Here is a 26,226-nt window from a genome sequence, read left to right as displayed (position 1 = left end):
CACACACACACACACACACACACACACCCCATATACCCTATTGGTTTTCCTCTGAGGAACTCTAGCACACCCAGTTTAGAAGATACCTTCCACTCCCCTCTAAGTAGAGTATTTCTTTGCTCCGTGGAGGGGACAGCTATACCTACTCAAACTAACATTCCCAAATAACAACCACAAAAAGGTTCTGATCCTTTACATTTTGCCTTATCTAGCTCATTTGGGGGTGAAAATTCTGTAGTTGTCCTCATAGGGAAGGTCTTTGTACACAAGCCCATGTTTTTGAGCAGCACCCAGAAGAGGATTATTATGAAATCAAAATGAATAGATTTTTATGAAAGTTAATAACATGCTAGTAAGGACAATAGTTTTAAGATTAAGATTTATCCTTGACTAGATTTCCTATTATTCGTTTTTTTTACTCCACCTGCTGCCTGTTATAGTAGAATAAGTACAAATAAGCATGGAATACCATAAAAAAAATCCCCATTTGAACAAAAATAATGACACAAAACCCAAAACGTTTTAGCTACAGAATTCAAGAAGCATGAAGTCGTTCCTATACACCAGTAACGATTTTAGGAACTCTATTTCTACCTAATAAATTGGCGTATCAGAAACATGAATCAGAAACAGGTCAGTGTAGGTGAAGGGGAGTGGTTTATCCTTTAATTCTGAGGTAAATTGGAATTGCCACACTGATGAAATGATAGGAATGATACTAAAATATGAAAAATCAGAAATGATCTGTTGATGGACCATGAATATCTGAGAAAGGAAAAAAAAATCAGCTTCACCTAATTCCTCAGCTCAGTGAGTAGATGGCAAGAATGGAAATAGGAATTCCAAGTCAAATTGAAATATTTCAAAATTAGACCCACTAAGGGAATAAAGGAGTCCAAGATTCAAAGCCTGAAGCTCTAACAAGCATCATTCTGGCTAAAAACTGGAATTATGTTGAGGGGGGCAATGTAGACAATAACTGCGATGATTTTAAACTCCATCTGCTTGGCAAACAGGAGCCCTTGGGGGTTGGTTCATTGAAGAAGGATTTGAGTATTTTAAGAAGTGGTGTTTGGAGATTGGGCAGATTGGGCTGATGATCTCTTCCCATTCTTGTTCCTTAGGAGGCCCTCTCATATTTTTCCCCAGCTCCAGTGTTAGTTTCTGGGGTGTCCCCACCACTGCAGTAGGGATTTTTCTTTGCTTTGAGTCTGTGCATGCTTGGGACCACTCCTCCCTTCCATTTCACTCTTCACCCTTATGCTCCTTGATGCCTTAGGTGGCCAATGTCACTGTGGCAAGGGGGTGTCACACTCCTACTGTCATGTCTCTTGCTGGGAAGAAGCACATTGGTTCCTAAAACACAGAATTCAGCCTACCCAGAGCTGGGTCAGAATCTGAGGGCTCCTGCTCATTGTTGGGACTTGCCTGGGCAAACCAGAAAGATGATGCCTATGAATGGAACAACTGGAGTAGACCTAACATGGAGGAAGAGAGTCTGAAATAGTCGGGGCTTGGAGAGAAGTGCTGAGGCCTCCAGAATGCAGAGCCAAAGTCCATTCACATTCTACTAGCAGCTTCTGAAAGACCATAATTGTGTTATTTTTTTCCCCCTTCCTGCTGTTTTCTTCTTACTAGCTGAGGAAACCTTAAAAGCCTTCACATCAGCTGTGTGGCAGCTGAAGAGGTCCTTGTCCTGAAGTGTGTCCAGAGAAGGTGAGAGACTTCGAGTGGAAACAGTATTTAGTGGCAGTGAAAGGGGAAGGAAAGCAGGTAGGCCAATTTTGGGGCCATTCCAAGAAAGGGACCATCTGAGGAATAGCCCAGCATGGCCAAGAATATAGACTCAGCTACTACAGAGACCAGTGTTCAAACCCCAGTCCCACCAGTTAACCAAATAGCTCAACTTTCTCAACCTAGATATACTAAAAAATGAAAATTAAAAAAAAAAATCTAGGATTCTGGGTGCTCTGGAAAGCTTCCAGGTGTGCCTCATCTGGATTCAAGAGAGAGCCCTGAAACCTCACTGGCTCTTCATGGGGCCATTAGAGTGGAAACATGAGGGAGAAGTATAAAGAATCCTAAGATTGGGGGTGCCTGGCTGGCACAATCAGTCAAGTGTCCAACTCTTGGTTTTGGCTCAGGGTCGTGAGATCAAGCCCCACATGGGGCTCGGTGCTCAGCAGGGAGTCTGCTTGGGACTCCTTCTCCCTCTTCCCTTCTCCCCCCATGCATGTGTGCACATGTTCTCTCCTTCTCTCTGAAATAAATCTTTGAAAAAAACCTGAAAAATTAAAAAAGAAGAATCCCAAAGACCATAGTCCTGACGTGATTGAACTACTGAGGTAACCCCGACTACCTACGTAGTTGGTTCTATGATTAGGGTCCTGTGGTCTAATCTCTGCTACTTTGAGGTAAATGCATTTCTTAACCAAAATATCTGACTTGAAAACATCTCACTGGGTTCTAAGTAGGTATTTTTTTCAGATGAACTCATGTACTCATGAAGTAATACGTGTAAAGCAATACATGAATTTTGTGAAGTAGTATGTGCAAAGGGTGTGTATAGCATACAGTTGGTGCTCAGCACACTGACATTGCTGTTTCTCTTTTCCCTTGGTTCATGTTTACTCATGTCAGTAAGCCTGAGGCCACACAAATTGAAGAGAAAGGACATTGGCACTTGTTCTTCAAAGTTTGGTCCAAGGCCATTATCCCCTTTATGAAGTCTTGTTTCTTGGCTAAGGTCCCTCCAGCAAAGCTGATAGCTGCCTCCTTTATGTCTGTCCTGTATCCCCTGCATATTGTTTTTAAAAATATTTTATTTATTCATGATAGAGGCAGAGACACAGGCAGAGGGAGAAGCAGGCTCCATGCAGGGAGCCCCATGTGGGACTTGATCCCGGGACTCCAGGATCACAACTTGAGCCAAAGGCAGATGCTCAACTACTGAGCCACCCAGGCATCCCTACCTGCATGTTTCTATAGCAGTGCTGATGACCCCGTTCTGCAAGGATTTGTCTCTACAGATGCTAGCCTGTAAGTTCCACAAGGACAGAGGCTGTGTTTTATTTATCTTTACATTCCCAGAACCTAGCATAGCACCTGATCCAGAGTAGGTGTTCAGTGTTTCATGGATCCACGAATGAACCAGCAACTCAAGAAGAAAATGGGCAGAAAGGGGCAGGAGGACATTGAGGGATCCCCTTCCACTTCTTTCTCCCCACTGTAGCACCCCTTTCCCACGTCTCACGTCCAGGCTCCCTCCCCATCCCTTGTCTTGCTAAAGATCATGTCCTGGCCCTCAGGAAGTGTCACTTTGGCTTATAGCTTGGGAACGTTTTGTCCTCACTGGACAGTATGGTGAGAAGTGTATGTGAGTCAGATCATGAACCTGTGGTCAGGAGATCCTCATGACCGGATCCTGGCCAGTGACACGTTCATAGACGTTCTTGCAAGGCTTCTGAGAAAGTTCTTCAGAAAGGGATGCACTTAATTATCTTATGTTCCTGCCTTCTGCTCTCTGCTGGGAACATAGACACAATTTCTAGAGCTGGAGCAGCATTCTTGGGACCTTGGGGCCTCTCATATCTCATACCTGATATCCTTGAATCATGAACCAATGTTTGTCATCCTGTAACCTTGAGTTATTAATTACATGAGAAAAGAAACTCTTCTGTATTTAAGTCACTGAAATTCAGTCTATGTTACCTGCAGCCGAAGACAATTGTTTTTTCTCCTTAAACATGGTGAGGTCAGTTTATTTTTGAACGTTTACATGTGGTCTTCCCTCTAGGTGAGGTGCTTTTCTCACAGATCATCACGTGACTGGCCCCTTGTCAAGGTCAAATAGTAGGTTAGAATGTCACCTTCCAGGAGGGGCCTTTCTGAAAACCCCATCTGAAAATAACTTCCCACACTCCTCCATCATTCTTTAATCATAATCTGTTTTCTTCACTGCAATTATCACTCTCTGCGCTCTCTTTTGCCTGCTTTCTCTCAGTGCATTCAGGCTGCTATAAAAAACATGATGGACTGGGTGGCTTACAACAACAGGAATTTAGTGCTCATCAGTCAGGAAGCTGTGCAATCCAAGGCCTAGGCACCACATGGTCGGTCTGGCGAGGGCTCCCTTTGCGGTTCAGAACTCTTGCTTTCTGGCTGTGACCTCACATGGTGGAAGGTGCGAGGGATCCTTTTGGAGCTCCTTTTATAAGCATCCCATTCCCATTCATGAGCCCCCTTGTGGCTTGGGCTCCACCCAAAGGCCTACCCACCAATACTAGAACTTTGGGCATTAGGATTTCAACATAGAAATCGTGTGGGGAAGCAGACATTCAGACCCATCGCACTTCTTGATCATCCTCACTAGGAATGCAAGAACCTTCTTTATTTTGTTCAGAACTGCTCTATCTCCAGCACCTGGAAAAGCACGTGGCATATGGTGGATACTCTATAAATAGTTTCGCAGAAAAGGAGGAAACTTCCCCAAGTGCAAAAGAATATTTTTCAGCATAGAATACACCGTCATGTGTTGCCCAGGTTTATAGTTTAGGAAACAATGGGTCAAATGCATCTTATGACCTAACTGCTGTATGTAACACAGTTTATATGAGATGAGTTTCAAGTTCAGTTTTTCTTAATGACCTTATTATAATCTTGATCACAGGTCCTCTTGCAGCTTATCCCTATATCCAGAAAACACTGCCTCTCTCTATTCTTAATAGCTCATCAGATTTTAACACCTTGATGAAATTCTTTCTTTGTTGTACTAAAGGAAGTTCTAAAATTGTTCCAACAAGAATCTCACCCAATCTCAGGTAGATATTTTCGAATTGATTTCTTGAGTGCCACTGCTTAGACTCTTTGCAGGCCCTATCCCATCCCACATCCTGTCCGGAGATTAAACTCAACCCCTTTCAGAGGTACCTTGCCTGACTTCCTGCCCTCCCAAGGGGTTCCTGCACCACTTATCTTCTCCGTGGGTCCATTTAAAAGCAGCAGAGACTTGTTAGTCCCTTTGGGACGACTCCTTCTCTTTTGGATTTCTGTATGGGGAGCATGGTGGGCTCTGATGAGACTGTACGTAAGACCTTGACCTCCAGGAGAGGAAATGATCTCTTTTAGTGGCTACAGGATCAGCTTTTATAGAAAGAACCCACAGACTGAACTAATAGGATAGGACCATCTTTTATATACTTTTAGGGAATAAGGGGTCAACCGGTTTGAGCAAACAAAGAGTTTACAAGTCAGATGGTAAGAGAAGAGCCCAGGAATATAGGTTGGGTGCTGTGGCAGAGATAGCTGTAGGCCAGTGTCCATCTTTCCCCTTCCCCTTCCATTTAAGGTGCCAAACAGAGGAAAACACTTCGCAATCTCTTCTGTAGTTAGGTGTGACCATGTGACGCAGTTCTGGAGGTTTTGTTTGGATTTACTTAAGGGACACCCCTGGTGGCTCAGTGGTTGAGCATCAGGTCGTAATCCCAGGGCCCTGGGATCTACTCCCACATCGGGTTCCTTGCAGGGAGCCTGCTTCTCTCTCTGCCTGTGTCTCTGCCTCTCTCTCTGAGTCTCTTATGAATAAATAAATAAAATCATTTTTTTTTTAAGAGCTGACCCACTTGGGAAATGTGCCCCCCCCCCCTTCCTCCTTTCCTCTGGCCTGGAATTTGTGCTGCCGGCTGGAGCTCCTGTCATAATCTTGCATCATAAAGGCAGGTTGAGGGTGGAAGGCATATGCTAAGAACGGGCAACAGAGCAATGATTTCATAGAGCAACCTCGCCAGTTCTGAATTCCCATTCCACGGTTCCTTCTCCGTGAGAGGATAAACCCTGGTGGCTTTAAGCAACTGCTTTGAATTTTTTTGTTCAGTGGAGCCAAGTATAAGCCAGTTTGATACAGATGCCCACTTGGGGAGCTTTAAAAAAATCTCAGCGTCCAGGCCACATCCCAGATAGTTCAAATCAAAAACTCGAGGGATGAGCTTCACGCATCAGCAATTTTTTAAAGCCTCCCAGGTGATTCCAGCGTGCAGCCCGAGTTGAGAATCACTGCTTTAGGCCATGGGGCCTCATGTTTAGCATGTTCAAGAATCCCCTGGGGGATGGGGTGGTGCTTGCTAAAAATTCGAATTTCCACCTCTCACTCTCCAGAGATGTTGCTTCTTTAGGTGTGAGGGTTCGCCAGGTGATTCTGAGAGAGGCAATCCGGGGAGAATCACGTTTGAAGAGACACTGCTTTAGGGAGTGGGGAATGGCTTGAAGTTTTAAGGCAAAGAAATGGCAAGATCGGAGGAAAATTATAAGAGGATTAGTCTAGAACTAGTGAATAAGTTGAGAAGAGGTGAAGGAAAACTGGTACAGAGACCAGCTGGGAGATAGTGCAGTGGTTGATGCCTTGGGGGGGGCGTTGGGGTGGGGGGGTGGCTGTGAGCCAAGAGGGTGACCTCAGAAATGGGGAATTAAGGAGAGAGACAAAAAAAAAAAAATAAGGAGAGAGACAATAGACACCAAATAAGATAAAACATCACAGAGTTTGCTCACTGACCGAGTAGGGGTGAGGGGATTTATTATTTACCGACTCACTGACCCTTAGTAACTAAAGCATACACAGGGGGTTTGACTTCTGGGTTAGGACGCATTTCCCCCTTGTGCTCAAACTCCATTAAATCGGTGTGGATGATTAGTGTCCTTACTGCTGCAAGTGTGAAGTTGATTTTTGTTAACCTGACTGGGGAACCTTTATTTGCTAAACCAGCAATTCCAGTGTAAAGGCTCAGACACTTTATGCTAACAAGAGTCTATTTCACGAATTTTAGTATTTGTTTATGTATAAATACATGCATAGATAGACAAGCAATATACATATATGCATGTATGTATATAGACAAGCAGTTAAATATTCTTCGTGCCAGTTTTGCTTTTTTTAAAGTCGTGTCTTGCAGAGCAGAGGAAATAAATGGATATAGTTGCTGCTCTCGAGCTGTACTTTATGTAGATAGCCTTTTAGAAGAGACGCAATTAAACTTTCAAGGGCTGAATATTTAAAGGACGGCTTTTAAAGGTGATCCTAATGGAAAATCATTATTTAACTATTCAGGATCCGTGGAGCAGATAGATGTTAGGGTGATATTTTATCAAGTGACTTTAATGAAACAGAATTGGAGTAATCCTAAAATACACCTTGCCTGGTGATCCCTGTGATAATGAACGCCCATGCCAATAAAATTGATCTTAGGTGTGTGTTTTTTGTTTTTTTTTTAGGATTTTATTTATTTATTTGAGAGAGAGCAAGAGAGTGAGAGAGCTTGAGGTGGGGGAGAAAGGGAGAAGCAGACTTCTCACTGAGCAAGAAGCCCAATGCAGGGCTCGATCCCAGGACCCCGGGATCATGCCCTGAGCTGAAGGCAGACGCTTCCCTGATGGAGCCACCCAGGTGCCCCTTAGGTGTGTTTTTTAAGTCTTCAATTGTTGATAAACAACATACTGGTGTCACAGTTACAAATCAGAAAGAAATAAGGTCCAAAGTAATAGATAAGTCATGAAATGTTGGCTAATTTAACTCATGAGTTCTTACCAAAGCCTTTGCCCGAGTAGGTTTTACAATACCAAGTAAAGTTAACGAATGCACAAAATGGACACATCCTCACTGACTTGCCGCTCCAAGTGCAAGCATGAATGAAACACCGCCTTGCTTTCTCCTAGTTCACCATCTAAATAAAGCGACAATAAATTTCCCTCAGGGTCATCTTAGTTTAATTTTCTCTCAGCTGGGAAACATTTGTTAAGAAGGCCCTAGCAGGGTGAAGGTCATTGGGTCTGTTCAAAGCATAAAAAGGCTAAGTTCAACAGGCAATGGGAGAGCCTTTGTCTAGATCCCATACCACCTGGCATTTTGGGGCTAATATGAGACTGTTATTTAATCTGGTGTGAGTCAGTACTGTGTCAGTTGTTTATGGTCCTTACGCAACAGTGTTAGTACCACCAAAGGACCACCAGCACCTACCCAGTTCTGGCCACACAGACCAGAGAAAATGAACACCATGTATGTGGACTGTCATGTGGCCCCCCCTTGCCAGCCACCCAACATTATTTCCTGTAGTTGGATTTTTGGTCCTCTTTTCTCTTCCATGTTTACTCACTGGTAATTCAATGGGTTAGAGCCAAGTGCTGACACTTTGGGGATTCTGTACCTTTGGGACCCCATGCATTTCATACAGAAAGCGATCTAGTCCATGGTCACAACCCTCACCTCTAACATGAGCTAAACGAAGTTTCTAAAGCATGGGGCACTGGGAAGTCTTTACTTCCCAGCAAAGACTTGGAAGTGTTGAGAAAAGGTACAAAGTGCTGGGTAGAGCTCTACCTCTATTCCCACTGGGCCCAACAACCCAAAGTAGGCATTCTCCTACAGATGGGTCAAAGGAATCTGCTCTGGGTTGAGTTATGTCTCCTCAGCCCCAAATCCATCTGTGAAGTCCTAGTTCTCAGTACCTCACAAGGAGATCTTATTTGGAAATACGTTGTTGCAGGTGTAACAGGTATAACTAGTTCAGTTAGTATGAGGTCCTACTGAAATAGGTTAGGCCCCCGAATCCAGTTTGACTGGTTTCCTTATAAAAAGAGAAAATTGAGGGCAGCCCGGGTGGTTCAGTGGTTCAGTGCCGCCTTCAGCCCAGGGTGTGATCCTGGAGACCTGGGATCGAGTCCCGTATCGGGCTCCCTACAGGGAGCCTGCGTCTCCCTCTGCCTGTGTCTCTGCCTCTCTCTCTCTTTCATGAATAAATAAATAAAATTCTTAAAAAAAAAGAGAGAGAGAGAAAATTGAGACCCACACACAAACACGGGGAGGAGGACACGTGAAGATAAAGACAGAGATGGATCAACAGGGAACAACCACCAGGAACCAACAACCAGGATTGTCAGCAAACCACCAGCAGCTAGGAGAAAGGAACAGATTTTTGCTCCCAAACCTCAGAAGGCACCAAGCCTCCCTACACCTTGATCTTGGATGTGTAGCCTTCAGAACTGTGAGACAAGAACTTGGTGATGTTTAAAAGCCACCCAGCGTATGGTACTTGGTTACTGCAACCCTAGCACACTAAAATAGAATTGTTCGCTCATCCTTTCCTTTGATGGACAGCATATTCTTTTGGCACACACATGGCTCCCCTTTGATTATTTGACCAGTGAGAGTTAAAATTTTTAAAGCAAAAACACCTGTAATAGAAAGAGAACATATAGGACAGAGTGGGTGGCTTGGCATGCCTGCCAACCAGGCCTCTTGTACTAATAAGGCCTCCTCCATCGTGTGGATTAAGAAAGCTGTGAGGGCTGCCTCCATGCTCACCAAGCACTTCCATACTCTCCCACCCCACGTACTGGCTGCTATCTCAGCCCCAGTGTGAAAAGGAAGCATTACTGAGTGAGCTGCGAAACTGAATTCTCTCTCTCCCTGCTCTCCCAACTTCCTAGCAAACAGAACAAGGAACACACAAGAACCAGCTAAAAGTGGGACTGGAGAAAAAAGAGTGGAAAAAAAAAAAAAACAAAACAACCATGAGAGATAGATAGAAGCTGAAAAGGAGAGTGAACTAGGCATGGTTGGTCAGAAAACTAATTGCTGGAAGAAAAATCTGAAATCTCTGGCTATGAATATCCATGATATTCAATATATTGTTCTCCGAAGCCATTAGGAAATTAAGATTCTTCTTGTGGCTGTAGTATGTTCATATCTCAACAAATTATCTCTGGAATTCAAACTTCATGCATAATACTTATTTTATTTTTTATATCTTAGTTCTGTAACCATAGTCTGTGTGATTCCGCCTGAATTAACACAGAACACTGGAATGATGAAGCCAGAAGACAGGTCATTTGGTTCAGCGCTCTCCCTGAGGTGGACCGAGAATGTAACAGGCCTGTCCTCTGTCACACAGCCTGTTTCAGAGCTAGGCCAAAAAATTTTACAAATATGACATAATTTATGAGGAATATGGTTTGATTTATACAAATACTTTTTTAAAGATTTTATTTATTCATGAGAGACAGAGAGAGAGGCAGAGACACAGGCAGAGGGAGAAGGCTCGATGCGGGGAGCCCGATGCAGGACTTGATCCTGGGATCATACCTTGAGCCAAAGGCAGATGCTCAAACACTGAGCCACCCAGGCATTGCATGAAGAACATCTTTCTAAACCACTTTGGAACCCTCACTTACCCATATTAAAGTATTAAAGAAAAAGCCTTGGGGCGCCTGGGTGGCTCATTTGGTTGAGCATCTACTTCTTGATTTTGGCTCAGGTCATGATCTCAGGGTCGTGAGATCGAGCCCCACATTGGGTTCTGTGCTGGGAGGAACCTGCTTGGATTTCTCTCTCCCTCTCCCCCTCCCCCTTATGCTCTCAAAAAGGAAGAAAAAAAAAGTCTTTTGATAGTCATCTGGGAAGCCTCAACCTAGAAAATTCTTCCAAATGTAATATAAAGACCTACGATAAGCATAAATTAATTTCAACCCAAGTCTTTGAAAAATACTTGATGGATAAATTTATTTTTCATATTAAGTATATCAAGATGTCCTGAATTTTGCAAGTCTTGTGAATAATTATGTGAACGCTAATCTGAATTCATAATAGTGTAACGGTGTGCTAGTCAGTCTCAGTGCTTAGTGTCTGTCCACTTACTTGGTCCTTACGACACCGTATGGTTCAGTCCCATCTGCTATTCACCCCATTGTCTGACGAGAAAACTGAGGCAGAGAGGGTGACACCATTTGTAAAAGGGCTGGGCTGAGATCTGGGCACAGGCCAAGTCTGCGTACCCACGCCAGTGCACCTGCCTCACCTTTGCCACCCCGGGAAGCCGTGTGTAGCTCAACATGCACGGGTTCCTAGCAAGTGGTAAAGCTGGGATTTGATCCCAGTCTCAGCTGATGCTAGAGGGTCCTGGCTCCTCGGGGTTGCTCCTTAGCCCAGAGGGGGTACTCCTCTCTTTGTCCTCAAGATGTGCGTGCTTCATGGACCTAGCACCAGGCCAGGGAGCCACAAGCATGGGTTCCAGGCTTAGAACAGCCTTGGACTGGAGAGTTGTGCTCTAGACACTGGGAGCCATGGCCCTGGCCCCACAAACCCTCTCAACCACCCCGCGGGGAGCAGCACACTGAGACTACAGGGGAGGAGAGTGAGATTCACACAGTGAAGTGGTTCCATCAAGGTCACGGAATGGGGTTCTCTGCCTCAATGCTCAGTCTCCACATGTCCTGAACCACCTTGCCTCTGAAGTCACTCGGAATCCTCTGAATCTCTTCCAATACAAAACAAGACAATGGTGCTAAGTCCTAGGGATTCTTCAAAGGTGTCTCAGAAGTCATTTTAGAAAGGGAGTCCAAGGACACTGAGCCTGGCAGCCGCCTATCCCTGAGGTGTGCACATATGCATGCACGTGGGCGCACACACACACACACACACACCCCAAGCAGGGCACAGCACTGCCACTTTTGATATGCATTTTAAGTCTGATTTTGCACGTTTAGTTGGAAAGAAGATTCTGCTGCTAAAACACAAGTCAAGAGACCATTCTAGGAAGTGACCTTTGAGGCCTTTCTTAGTTTGAATAGTAAGGAGAGGATCAGCCCCATAAGGGGACAGTTACTGTGGTTCCTCAAACCAGGTAGGAGAGACTTGGGATCCACCTGGCTGGCTGTGTCCAGAAGACATCAGCTGCCTTCAAAAGAAAAGGAGGTGCTGCAACTTTAGCTGATGTAGACACAGTTTGGGAAGGGGGTTTTGATGACGTCTGTGACAATGGCCCTCTGACCTGGGGCCAGCTGATGAGAAACACGGTGGGAGTTTTCATCTCTCCTGGCCACCATCCCTTGAGGGCGTCACTTAGGGATGAAGGGGTGTAAGCAACTCTGGCTTAATCCCAACTGTCTGGTTTTCCTCCTCTTTTTCCCCTGGCTACCTGCAACCCAGACTCCCTCCTCTGGCCCCAAAGCCAGGTGATAAACAGGAAAGGAGTGGTCTGTGCTGGTTGGGAAATAAGTCAATTCATTTACTCCTTCAGGTCTTGCCATTGCCCCACCTATGTTCCTACTCAGAGCAAAGTACTGGTGTGTAGGTGATAGCTGTCAGGCTGGCGTCTTGATGAATGCATGGAGAGCTGGGGGTTCTGTTTGCCCAGCCCTAGAGTTCACACCCCTTTCACTGAAAGCTGTGTGTGTAGAAAATAAGGCCAAGTGTCCTTATTCACGGTGATGGTGATCATAACTTTTTACAAGATACTGAGCTATATTTTACCCACCATAAACTTCATCATTCCGAATGTGCCATTCAATGATTTTTTTTTTTAGTAACTATATAGTTGTACAATCATCATCACCCCATTTCAATTTTGGAACACTTCAGCACCCCAAAAAGTCACCCCAAGGCTCATTGGTAGTGACCCTTTGTTCCCGCTCGCAGATCTAGGTAATCACCAATCTACTTTCTGGTGCATATAGATGTGCTTTTTTGTGAGCATTTCATGTAAAAGGAATCACATGACACGTGGCATTTTGTGACTGGTATCTTTGAGTAAACTCTTCTTGCAATTCATCCATATGTTAGTGTGTTTTAGTATTTCATTCCTTTTTACATAATACCTTTTTAAATGGCAGCATTATGTAGAGGAAGGATCATGAATTTCAGAAGCACACAATGTGGGGCCGAATCAGAGGCCTTAGTTGTGCAACTTTGGGCAAGTTTCTTAACCTTTTTGAGACCTAACAGTAAGAAGAAGGATAATAATTCTCCGTCTGAGGGTTAGTCTATGAATTAAGTGGCAAGGGATGAGTGCTCAAGAAATCCAGTCTTTGTGTCTCCATTCCCCAGGAACCTTTGCTTTTTTTAACCCTGCTTCAGATTTTAAAGTGAATGCTACAGGTCCCCTACTAGCTTTCACGTCAAGCTTGACATGAGAGCCAACATAACTAGCAATGTCAGGAACGGAGTTCCACCAAGGAGAATCACATCCTTCATTAATGAAAACTAGATGGAAAGAAGCTAAAGGGATTTCCTTTAGTTATAATGCTGTCATTTTTTTTTTTCCAGAAAGAAGGTTGAATTGTGTTCATTATTTTAAGGAGGAAATACTTCAGATTCTATTCTAGAACATTGTACGGAGTTGGCCTTACATTTTCAAGGCTCAAAGAACAACACTTTTTCCCACTAAGACTTACAGAACTGTTCCCAATAACATCAACCTTCAGGAAACACAAAACTAAGTAGCAAATGGCTACCAACCCCTGAGTATATAAAATCCATCTCAAATCCTCAAAACTCAAGTTTGAGCCAGTAGTTTCAGACTCCTTCTTTCCCAAAACTTTGGAAGAACCAAATTTTGTGTGTGTAGTAAAATAGACTAAATTGAACTCCTTGTTTCTTTCTCTGGTCTATCTTCTGTGATTAGAACATGTCATCAATTTGCATTTCCCCTTAGAGGGATCCTCAATATACATCATACTGCCTTGCACACAAGATTGACAAAGCTGCTACTATTTAGCTCTGCGCATAAAATTTCCTGTTCTAAATCTGTTTTCCCTTCTGAATCATTGTTTCCCTACAGTTTTTATTCCACCACTATCCCCCTTTGTGTTTCTGATTGTTTTACCTCCCTTATTGTCTGGGATTTATCACAGCTGCATTTCTTCCGTACGTTCCTTAAACACTGACTCCCTTTCCACCTCCTTAAACACTGAATCCCTTTCCACCTCCTAGATGGAATCGCAGATTCACTTCCTGTTAGGCACAGTGTGACAGTTAAAACAGAAAAGGATAAAGCTTCTAAATATTTCTACCAAATGAGATAGGTTTGTAATACACTTTATGTCTCATATCAAGGGCATTAGATACTGTATCTTTTCTCATGATATAAGACGCCACTTGTTAAGTGTAGTTATTGAGAAAGGCAACATAGGGCTTTCTATTCTATATATACCAATAGTGGTCACCATACATATTATTGGCATTATATATATTGTTGGCATTAAAGATGGCAAAGAGTGATTCTTTCAAATGCATACGTGAGATATAATTCCTATATGTGATCAATCTGCAACATTTTCAGTTTAGCCTATAAGACTTGCACTTTGATTGTAATCCAGACATACACAGATAAACAGATAAAGGTTGTATCCAAATGGAATCAAACACTTAACATATTTCCATAAGGATTCCTGTGTTTTCTCGCTCTACATTCTTATTTGAGTATAGTGACTATTGACAAAAACCCATGACTAACTTCTTTCCTGATATTGAGAGAGCAGGAAAAAGTAGAGGAGGATCTCAGAAGAGAAGTTTTTGCTCACTGCATCAGCATCTAAATTAGGACAGGGAATCCATGAGGGTGATAAAATAAATACAAAATAATGGGGAGGAGCACATCAACAGCCTAGGTTTAGTTGGGTTTGTGAATTTCCCCAATCTTCACAAAAATGTTCTTCTGTTAAAACTTTCCTCTTATACAGTACAATGAGGAGAGTAATTTATATCCAAGACTTTATTTTAGGGATTTTATTTTAAATGGTATCACAGGAATTTATCTCACGGTATAAATAGTTGAGTACATCTAGGATTTAGCAAAGATTTTCTCTCTACTGAACTAGCCTTTCGTGCAGGAGATGTTTAGCAGCAGATGACAAATAATCTTGAGGTGTGATGACTTAACTTCATTTTGACAGCCAAACATTCCGCAGAAAAATCTGAAGCACAGAGTTTCAATATGTGGACGGCATATTGAAAGTCAATTTTTAAAAAATCACTTAATGACCCCAAACTTGAATCTACATATATATTCAAGGATCACACAACCTTCAGATTGTAATTTGGCATGAGATTAGTCTTTCTATGGCTCTCAAAAGAATCCTGATCTCAGGGTGATGAGTTTAAAACTTCAGATTTGCAGAGATCACCTCTGAGGTCTCTGCCACCATAAAGAACTGTCAGCCTCCATGCATCATGTGTCTGAATTACCAAATAATGCCAAAGAGTCTCCTACCCCGAGATGGCAGCAAGTTTTTGGTGTGCCTGCCGGGCCATTTCACAGCCTTTGGTTCTTGTCTTGTGCATTTCCGCCCGGAGTGAGGGGCAGCTGACAGAGACGTCCCCGATAGAAATGACCAACTCCCGATACAGGGCCACTTGCGTGTTGAACTCCTGGACAAGCTGGAAAAGAAGTGAATGGCTTTCACCAACGTGTCGTATTCTGCTGTACACAAACAGGGGTGTTCTGTGACCCTGTGGCCAACTAAATAAGTCTCCAGCTCAGGAGCCCACACTCCACTGCTCAAAGATCAAGGCACAAAGGTGGGAAGTTTCTCTTTGTCCAAGGCAAGTGTTTATTTTTCATCGTGCAGTCCGAGCGTGGAAGCTCTATTTCCGGATCCACCCCCACCCCCTCCACCGGTCCCTTAGACTCAGTTTCCCCTAGACAGCGAGAGCATATGCCACTCCCAGGTCCCTAGAGCTCGAGGATGGGAACTCTCACGCAGAAGGCTCCCTGGCACCACAGCTAAGAGAGGGATCTGAAGTTGCGAGGGGATAGAGGCCCAAGACAGGTTGTCACAGGGAAACTGGGCACCTCCTGCCAGGCCACTGAAGCCCAGACTCTGGCTCCGGAGCCTGCCGGGAAGCCCGGCCACAGCCTCTGCGCTGCAACCTTCGTCCCCTCTGCAGCGCCCCGTGTGCTCTGTTTGGGTTTATTTGCTGCCGTCTCCCCACAAATCAGCACCTCCACCTTCCCATCCCTTCCCTCCCTGGTGGAGCAAGCCACTTCACCGTGTCTTTCGCATCCCCCGTCCCCCCACCCCCCCACCTCCGAGGGGGTAGAGGCATGACTTACAGCCGCTGACCCCAAGACCCTGGCCGTGGCACTTCTTTGCGGGGCCATCGCGACCCGGGTTGTCACCCCGCATCTGGGGACTGCAGATTTAAAAATAGTGCCTGTGCACGTGATCGGCATGGAGGAGCCGAGGGTGGGGGAGTGGCTGGCTGTCAAGCAAACGACTCACAGACAAGATTTCCCCCACCTTCCTCTCAAAAAAAAAAAAAAAAAAAAAAAAAAGGCGCAGTTTTCACCTACCATCTTGCAGTCGTCCAGGGCTCGCTGGGTTTTGTGGGCGCTCTCGGAGCCGCTGCCCCTGCGCTCCCAATCTCCGCTCTGCAGCGGCGGCTTGCTGATCTGGAAGATCGAGGAGCGGGTGGACCGGCCGGGGCGCTTTTTGCGCCCATTCGGTGCAGAACTCATGCATACACATCCACCAAGCCGAAGCCGCTGGTGCAGTGCGCCCCGGCGCGGGCGGCCCGGTCGTTGCCCTGCGCGCCGCCGCCGAGCAGCCGCCGAGCAGCCTCCGAGCAGCTGCCGAGCAACCACCGAGCAGCCGCCGAGCAGCCACCGAGCAGCCGCCGAGCAGCCACCGAGCAGCCGGAGCAGCCGGAGCCGGGAGGCGAGGCGCGGCGCTCACAGGCTCGGGGCGCGCTGCGCGGGCGGGTAACCTTGAGCCTGCGGGAGAGCCGGGGGAGCGGCGGCGGCGCCGTGCAGCATCGCCTCCACCGGCGGCGGCGGACGGGCTCGGTCAAGTTCTGCTCAGCAGCATCGCCCGGCCTGTCCCGGGAGCTGGGCGCCGGCGCGGGCTCGCACTACCTCCCCCTCGGCATGGACCGCGAGGCTGGGCGAGGAGGAACGCGCCGCCAGGCGGTTCTGAGTTTCCATTCAGATGGGCGAGCAGCTTTCAAAGCCTGCGCTGCAAGGTGGGGGTGGGGGGTGGGGGGTGGGGTGGGGGGACGAGTGTCGCTCTGGCTCCGGTGTCCTCCCGCAGCAGCGCAGCGCCGCTCCGTCGTCTTTCCCCTCCCTCCCCGCGTCGCCAGGCCTGGAAGGGCTGGCGGTACCCCCCCCACCCACCCGAAGCAGGCACCCGGCTCTAATAGGCTGCCTTGATCCCCCGTCTCTACGGGCTCGTCTGCTCCAGGATCCCAAATGAATCCGTGGCGGGACTGGCGGACGCAGGGAGTCGGGCCGCCTGACGTTGTGCGCTGCCCCGCACATTGATAGGACGGGAATACTAATGTGATCCGGCCGGAGAACCCCCCCTCCTGCTCCCTCCACAGTTTATGCACTTATCCAATCAAATCCCCGGGAACGTCAGTTGCAATATTACTTCATCGGCTCTATTCTTAGAAACGAAAAGTGTCATCAGAGTGGAGCACATTGCCACATGCTGGGACCTAAACACGGATCAACCTGTGTGCGTCTAAGGCCCCGGGGCCGTCGGAGAGCCTCTGGGGGCCGCGGATAAGCAAGGCCCAAAGGGAGGGGGCAGCGAGGTTTTTGAGTCCAAAGGAAGACCTCTTGATGACCTAAAAGGAAAGCTTTGTTGCCCTCAGTGGGTTGTTGCTGTAGTTCTGCTTTTTTATTTTGTGGGGCACATGCGGGGAAGGGGACTGGGAGCCAGTAGGGCAGAGCGCACAGAGGGATTCAAACTAGCCCTCCTCCCATTTTAACCAGTAAAGTTGCTGGCCTTGCGTTCCAGGGTGTCCAGACCGGCGCGCTGAGGGTTTCCCATGAGAGCCAGCAGGCCTCCCTCCGGCATTCAGAATGACCAGTTCTTTCTGGGCTCTCAGTGAGCCAGAGGCCAGGGTGGGGGGTTGGGGCCCAGGAGAGTGGAGGGGATGCCTGAGTGAAGGGTGATGGCAGTGAGCTCGGGCCATTGAAGTCCACTTTTACCACTGACACCCTAAGGTCCTTAGGGGAAGGAGAGTTGGCCCTCTGCCCTGTGATGGGAGAATACTTGTTCCCATGAATAATTTACTTGGAGGCATCGGATAAAGAGGTCTACCACCGAGGAACCGATGATGGGTGGCAAGGCCTCAGGAAGAACAAATCAGAGGTTCCTGGTCAGTGTCTTAAGGGGACATGGAGAGTGCACAGACAGGGAGAGCCAGAAATAGGAAGGCTGAAACCCATAAGGGCAGGGGGTGTCCCTAGGATATGTGTGTGTGTGTGTGTGTATACACACACTTATATATATATATATATATATATATATATATATATATATATATACACTTTTTTTTTTTTTTTTACAAGGCTGGTAAACACAACAGAGTGGTATAAGAAAGATATTTGGTCTTTGTCCCCAGTTCCCGTCGTAGAGCTCCTAATACCCTTGGCATCTCCTGAGTGATAAGGGTGATTGGAGTCTTTGGTCACCAGAAAGACTAAGAGCTGGCTAGAGGTTTGGAGCTGTCAGCCCCACCTCCGACTTCCCTGCAGAGGAGATTGATGTAATTGTGAGCAGCCAGTGACTTTATCAATCGTGACTACATCATGAAACCTCCATAGGAACCGCTACACAGTGGGATGCAGGTTGTCGAAGGTGTGGAGGGGCTGAGGAGGTGGCAAGCGCAGGGAGGGCACAGAAGCTCCGCACGCCCCCCCCCCCCAATACCTTGCCCTGGGCATCTCTTCCTTCATCGCATTCTTTACAGTCAACTGGTAACGAAGGCTCTACCCAAGTTCAAGTGAAGGGGGGTTTGTGGGAACCCCTGAATGGATGTCAGATCTGATAAGAGTGGGAGCAATCTGAGGACTTGGTACTTGTGACTGGTCTCTGAAGTGTGGACAGTGTTGTGGGACAGAGTCCTTAACCCGGGGCTGGGTGGGGAGCAATGCTGACTCCAGGTAGTTAGTTGCAAAATGGATATAAACTGTAGACCACCTGTTGGTGCCGCAGAGTTGAGGAAATAGTGGTGAAGTAGAAAACCCTAACAGGTGGACATCTGGATGGATGTTCGGTGGTATTTGTGTAGCATTTTTACAAAAGATTGAGAATCAGTTTTCCCGAGGAGTGGGAAGCAGGAGGCATTAGTGTCCACATTGACCTTGGGGTGCTACCCTCACCCCAGGTGTTTGGATGACTTGGAGATCGGGGTGGGGAGACCTCGTGTTGGCAGAGTCTCCCCAACGGAGGAAGATCGCTGCAGAGAAGATGCAGACAGGCTAAGGGGACCTTCAGGAAGAATGGGCAATGCTCATTTGTAAGCTGTTAAGTCTTGTGATATAAACCTCCCCCTTTTTTATTTCTTTTAAAGATTTTGATTTATTTATTCATGAGAGACCCAGAGAAAGAGAGAGAGGCAGAGACACAGGCAGAGGGAGCAGCAGGCTCCCTGCAGGGAGCCTGATGTGGGACTCAATCCCAGGACCCCGGGGTCATGACCTGAGCCAAAGGCAGACTCTCAACCACTGAGCCACTCAGGTGCCCTCCTGGGTAACTAACCCAGCACCCACAAGAGTTAAAGTCTGCTTTAACCCAAGGTTGGTAGGACTTTGGAGAATTAAAGGAGGCTTCGTTTTACATGTGTGTGGTCGGAGGAGGATAAAGGAAACAGGATGCTGGCGATCAGTCTTTGGGAAATCTTTGCCACCTATTCTGTTATTTCATCCCTTTCCCTGCAGGGCCCTAGTGGCTGCCACCAGATTTGAGTGTCTCAGCGCCCCTCAGTAGTAGGCTTCTACTCCAACTACAACCATCTGGTCTCTACTCCCCCCTTCTTCTGCCTAGAGACAATTTCAACAAACGAGAAGAAAAAAGGCAACCTAACTGCTGCCCAGTTTCTAGCCATATTTCTTGGAGGAGGTGGGGGGAGGGGGACAAATGGATCCAAATTCCATACCCCATCGGAGGGACTGCAGACTTGGCCACCTGCTAGGGGATGAAGTGGACATTGTCATTTGTGGGTGCCCCTGGGCCTTCCCTGTACACAGCCCAAGCCATTTTCCCGAGAGGGGAGAAGAGGAGCATTGGTGCCAGAGCTGTCTCTCCCGGGGACAAATGCTGTAATCAGAGTAGCAGCAGGCAGGCTGAGCTCCCTCACCTTCCCCCACACTCAGAACAGCATGAATTTACATTCCTGGGGCTGTCTGACTGCCAAATAGAAGGGTAAAGTGCAGTTGGAAATCCCAACAACAAGGGCACATTTTCTGGTTGTCCGGACCCAGTTTTGGCACAACCCTACTAATGGGTCCTCTGTAGGTTTATTTGCGTTGACCCATCTCCTACGCTAGATTCTTGCCAATGTGAGATCCACTCAACGTCTCCCATTTTCTCTTTGGTACTCTTAGAGAATTCATTTTGATTTGCAATTTTTAAAAATAAATGTTAGAGTGAATAATGAGTGTCTGTTAAGTTTCTTCAAGTTGGTGCTAGAAGGAACCACGGGGAGACCCAGAGATGCCATCTCACAACCCAGGTAGGCCTCTTGCGGGAACCAGAGATACTGGGAGGCAGGTTCCCCATGAGAGTGAAGTTCGTGGTGGAACAAGAATGAAAAAGGACCTTATTTGTGTTGGTCTGTGACACAGGCAAAGACCTATTCATGAGGATGCTGAGTTCTGAGAAGTTGGGGAGATCTGAAGGGAATGGTCAGGTTTATTTCCTGTGAGCATCAAAGGAGCCTGAGTAATCGAGAAGGATCTAGTGAATCAACTACCTACAAAATGGTTTATTTCCACTAAAAGCAAAAGGAAGTGCAATATGCTGGGCAGGCATACTTACTAGTTTCAAAAATATGTTTGAGTATTTTTACCAGTTGCACTTCCATGTTTTGTTGGTTCTAAAGCTTACATAATTTGGAGGCCTCCGTTGAAAGAAGAAGAATCCTGCCCCCTTGTTTTGTGTGTGAAATAAAGCGCATGCTGCGCTCGTTACCGTTGCCATCATGCCAATGAGAAATCTTTTTTTTTTTAAGATTTTATTTATTTATTCATGAGAGAGAGAGAGAGCCAGAGGCACAGGCAGAGGGAGAAGCAGGCTCCATGCAAGGAGCCTGATGTGGGACTCGATCCTGGGACTCCAGGATCAGCCCTGGGCCGAAGGCAGGTGCTAAACTGCTGAGCCACCCAGGGATCCCCCCGATGAGAAATCTGTAGGTGGGATCTGTGCTTGGGTCAGGGTGCCAATAAAACTCACTTGTAAGAAAAAAAAAATTGAAAAGTCGGAAAATGTAAATAAAACATTAGGTATATGGTTTTGGAAAAAGCTGTGCAGGTGAGGCTCCCTGAAGCGAGTCTCAGTTACCTTCTCGGAAAATTGACACATTTTTCATCTGTTCTTTGCCTAGGAAGGCATCTGATGGTTCACCTCCTCTGGTTTTATTCCCCTTTTACTGATAATAGCACCCAAAATTTTCTTTGAGGAATCAATCTTAACGTCATTTCTTGTGACCTGGCCCATGCGTGGGCATGTGTCTCTCAGACGTGGTCAGAAAGCATGGTCTGTTCTAGTGGTCACAGTGATTGGATTAATAGAGGGATTAATAGTGGGCATGACACTGAAGCTGAGCCAATGAACTTTAGGCCTCGGAGACTCTGGAACTATTAGGTTGAAACTTATGAAATGGCCAGGTGCCATTAGTCAACCATTTTGACCTATAGCAATGGTGATTTCCTATGTCTCCACCTGGTATTGTCTCTTTCTGTTGGGTGTCTAGGGTGATAAGCTGAAAGCCTGGAGTTTCTTTTTTTTAATTAAAAAATTTTAAAAAAAATATTTTTATTGAAGTTCATTTTGCCAACATATAGTATAACACCCAGTGTTCATCCTGTCAAGTACCCCCCAGTGCCCGTCACCCAGTCACCCCGTCCTTCCCACCCACCTCCTCTTCCACTATCCCTTGTTCGTTTCCCAGAGTTAGGAGACTCTCGTGTTTTGTCTCCCTCTCCGATTTTTCCCACTCATTTTCACTCCTTTCCCCTATAATCCCTTTCACTATTTTTTTTATATTCCCCGTATGAGTGAAACCATACAATGTTTCTCCATCTCTGATTGAGTTACTTCACTCAGTATAATATATTAAGCCTGGAGTTTCTGGGGGCAGTCTTTTTTTTCTTTTTTACTCATGGTCAGCAGACTGCCTGAGAACCAACTCAGAAGAAACCAAAATGGAGAGAAAGCCTTTTTAAAAAATTTTTTTGAGGGATAATTGACATGCAACTTTGTATTAGTTTCAGGTATACAACTTATTCCATTTTTGTATAAACAATTGACACGATGGAGCACCTGTCGACTCAGTGGTTGAGCATCTGCCTTTGGCTCAGGTGGTGATCCCAAGGTCCTGGGATTGAGTCCCAAATTGGGCTTCTTGTGGGGAGCCTGATTTTCCCCCCACCTGTGTCTCTGTGTCTCTCATGAATAAATAAATAAATATAAAAAAAAAACAATTGACACGAGTCTGAACTGCAAAGGTCCACTTAAACATTCATTTTTTTTTTGATAAATGCCGTGTAGTACTGTAAACGTATTTTCTCTTCTGACTTAATATTTTCTTTTCCCTAGCTTACTTGATAAGAATACAGTAAATAGTACAACTTTCAAAAATATAGTCATTATTTTGTTTTTGGTCACCATGAGGGTATTACTAGCTATTTTGGGGTGGTCAGGAGTTACATATGGCCGTTTGACTGCATGGGGGTAGGCGCCCCTTTTCTCCAAGTGGTTCAAGGGTCAACTGTATTGCAAAGCGATCACCACAGTAAGTAGAGTTAATATTGTCAGCATATGTATTTGCAGAATTATTTTTCTTCTGAGAATTATTGAACTTCTGAGATTGACTTTCATCAAGTTTCACACATGCAATACCATTATTTTAAATAAGATTGTATTTCTTTATTTGACAGAAAGAGAGAGAGAGCACAGGCAAGGGGAGCAGCAGGCAGAGGGAGGGGGAGAAGCAGGCTCCCGGCTGAGTGAGGAGCCCAATGGTGGGGCTCGATCCCAGGACCCCCCCTGGGATCATAACCCAAGCCAAAGGCAGATGCTGAACTGACTGAGCCACCCAGGTGCCCATGCAATTTGGTTGTAACTATATATGCCATGCTAGACATAATGTCACCATAACGTATTTATTTTATAACTGGAATTTTGCAGCTTTTGACTCCTATCACCCATTTTGCCCACTCCTGCCCCATACCTCTGGCAACCACCAATCTGTTCTCTATATCTTTGAGCTCAGTTTTTTTTTCTTTATCTCTTTTTGGATTCCACATGTACGTGAGCTCAATGCAAGATTTGTCTTTCTGCTTCTGACTTATTTTATTTAGCATAATGCCCTTTTGGTCCATCCACACTGTGACAAATAGCACGATTTCCTTTTTTAAGGGTTGAATAATATTCCATTCTGTGTGTGTGTGTGTGTGTGTGTGTGTGTACACATTTTCTTTATTCATTCTTCTACTGATGGATACTTAGGTTGTTTGTATATTTTGATATTGTAAAGAATGCCATAGTGAATAAATGGGTGCATATATCCTTTTAATTTAATTTTTTAAATTTAAATTATCTTTTTTTTTTTTAAGTAGGCCCTATACCCAGTGTGGAGCTTGAACTCAAAACCCTGAGGTTAACAGTCTTATGCTATACTGGCTGAGCCAGCCAGGTGTCCTGTACATATGTTTTTGAGTTAGTGTTTTCATTTTCTTAAGAAAGTGAAATTCTCTGGAAGGGAATTGTTGGATTATATAGTGGTTTTATTTTTAATTTTTTAAGGAGTCTCTCCACTGTTTTCCACAGTGGCTGTACCAATTTACATTCCTACTCATTAGCACTTGAAGGTTCACTTTTCTCCACATCCTCACCAACACTTGTTATTTCTTGTCTTTTGAAAAGTACCCACTTTAACAGGTGTGAGAAGACATCTGTTTATGGTTTTGATTTGCATTTTCCCTGATGATTAGCGATGTTGAGCAGCTTTTCATGTATCTATTGGCCATCTGTCTTCTTTGGAAATATGTTGATTTAGATCCTCTGCCCATTTTTAATTTTTATTATTATTTTTCAAAGATTTTATTTACTTATTCATGAGAGACAAACAGAGGCAGAGACATAGGCAGAGGGAGAAGCAGGCTCCTTACGTGGAGCCCAATGTGGGACTTGATCCCAGTACCCCCGGGGTCACACCCTGAGCCGAAGGCAGGTGCTCAACCGCTGAGCCACTCAGGCATCCCCCTCTGCCCATTTTTTAATTCAATTTATTTATTTATTTATTTTTGCTATTGAGCTGTAGGGGATTATATATATATATATATATATATATATATATATATATATAAAATATATAATAACCTCTTATCACATAGGTGATTTGCAAATATATATATAATATATATAAAATAACTTCTTATCATATAGATGATTTGCAAATATTTTCTCCTGTAGGTTGTCTTTTCATTTTGTTGATGATCTCCTTTGCTATGCTGGAGTTTTTTAATTTTAATTTTATTTTTTTTATTTTTTAAAATTTTTTGCTGGAGCTTTTTAGTTTGATGTAGTCCTACTTGCTTGTTTTCACTTTTGGTGTCAGAGCCAAAATTTCCTTGAAAGACCAATATCAAGGAGCTTGTTGCCTATGTTTTCTAGAAGGCGTTTGATGATTTTAATTCTTACATTAAAGTTTATTTTGTTCCCAGAGAGAGAGGCAGAGACACAGGCAGAGGGAGAAGCAGGCTCCATGCAGGGAGCCTGACGTGGGACTTGATATATATAGTTTGAAACCAGAGTGTGTGATGCTTCCCACCCTGTTTGTCTTTTCCAAGATTGCTTGGGCTTTTGGGGGTCTCTTTGTTTGCTCTATTTCTGTGGGAAATGCCATTGGAATTTTTATAGAGATTGCATTTATTCTGTAGATTGCTTTGGGGGAGTATAGACGTTGTAACAGTATTAATTCTTCTAATATATGAGCACAATGTCTTTCCATTTGTGTCTTCAGTTTTTAAAATTAATTTCTCAAAGTTTTCAGTGTATAGGTCTTTCACCTCCTTGGTTAAATTTATTCCTAGGTATTTTATTCTTTTTGGTGTCATTGTAGAAAGATCCATTTTTAATATTCCTTGAGCATGTGGATTTAGATTGGCCTTAAATTAATTTACACCTATAATTTCAGTTAGGTGAACCAAATTCCTTTTAAAGTAAGTTGGTTTGATCGGGGTTGCCACAACATGAAGCCAAAAGAGTTCTGACTAATACACAAAGGATAATTGTGCTCAAGCCTATGATGCGTCAAATTATGGTATCATAGTAGTTATCCCCTGGGAACAAGCCACCATGTTGAGTACGGAGAATACAACAAAATCAAAGATACAAGTTTTCCTTCTCAGGTACTTAAATTGAGGAGATGAATGTAGGCACACATGAAATAATGAAGAGCAGTAAAATCTATATTAGACTTATTTTCTGCTGTATATGAATACCTGCAGGAATTTAGTGAAGGGATCAACCTCCATAGGGTGAAGTTACTACAACAGGCTACATGGTAGAGATGCAGCCTGCTGGAGGTATGTGTAGGAGGATCTGGTTAGATGAAGGAGTGGGGAGGGCTCTCCATGAGTTGGCTAATAGCAGGAGCAAAGGCACAAGGGTGGAGTGTGTGAAAAGCCTGACCTGAATTGAAGAGAAGGAAGACAGGCTAGCTTGAAAGTGATATGGTGCAGGTCATGGAGGCAGGATAAATGGCTCAGGTCCTTTCGTCCATGAAAGGAAAGAAGACAGTAGGTGAGAAGCAGAGAAAATAATTTCCTTTGAATGACAATAACATGAATGATTTTAGTAGATATGAGGGGATAACTTTGAGGTCTCCCACTGACTTTGTAGACTATGGAAGGAGTGGACTTGGGGGCTCTACTCTGGTGTTCTCAGGAAGCAATGATGCAGGTTATGGGCAGAGAGGGAGTCAATGGTGGCTAAGCATGGCATGTTTCACAGTCCTAAGAACTTGTAGAGCAAAGCAGAGGAGTTTGATCCTGATGCTGTGTTGGGATAGACTGTGGGCAATAGAGAATTACCGCTGTTTCTTGATTAAGCGAATTGATAAGAGGCAAGTGATACTTTAAAAAAATTAATTTGGTTGTGGTAGGTAGGATGCATTGTAATGAAGAGAGAGTGAAGTCTATTATGATAGGCTATTTGTTGAGCTATTTGTTAGGCTGTTAGGATAATCTAAGTGGCCCAGGAATCTGATGGTGCCACTAAGACTGGGGGAGAAATTTCAGATGTTTTTAGGGTGAGAGCATTACCTTACAACAAGACTGACTAGAAAACAGTGTAAACTATCTAAGGTAAAAAGCAACAGGCATTTCAGCCTTCCATAGAAAAAAAACCCAAAACTCATTGACAATTAGCCCTGAAATGGGTCTCTAACTT

At 44.9% G+C, this 26,226-nt stretch overlaps 1 protein-coding gene across 3 annotated transcripts in view; it reads right to left on the bottom strand.

Moving 5' to 3' along the window:
• RGS7BP (regulator of G protein signaling 7 binding protein) overlaps positions 1-16,768 on the bottom strand; it is a 102,819-nt gene extending 86,051 nt beyond the window's left edge. The window contains exons 1-2 of one of the 3 annotated variants that reach the window (XM_038530710.1): positions 16,116-16,768; positions 15,033-15,199 (exon numbers count right to left, since the gene is read on the bottom strand). In XM_038530710.1, coding sequence (XP_038386638.1) covers positions 15,033-15,199; positions 16,116-16,280 — 332 coding nt within the window. In that variant the 5' untranslated portion in view covers positions 16,281-16,768. Of the gene's footprint in view, positions 1-15,032; positions 15,200-15,875; positions 15,982-16,115 lie in introns of those variants that run through there. The other 2 variants (XM_038530708.1, XM_038530709.1) reach the window with 2 other exon arrangements.
• Between the last annotated feature and the right edge of the window lie 9,458 nt (positions 16,769-26,226).

The sequence above is a fragment of the Canis lupus genome, chromosome 2, assembly GCF_011100685.1.
Source record: "Canis lupus familiaris isolate Mischka breed German Shepherd chromosome 2, alternate assembly UU_Cfam_GSD_1.0, whole genome shotgun sequence".
NCBI lineage: Eukaryota > Metazoa > Chordata > Mammalia > Carnivora > Canidae > Canis > Canis lupus.
Note: the sequence above shows the minus strand (reverse complement) of the source record. Positions and strands in the feature narration are given on the sequence as shown.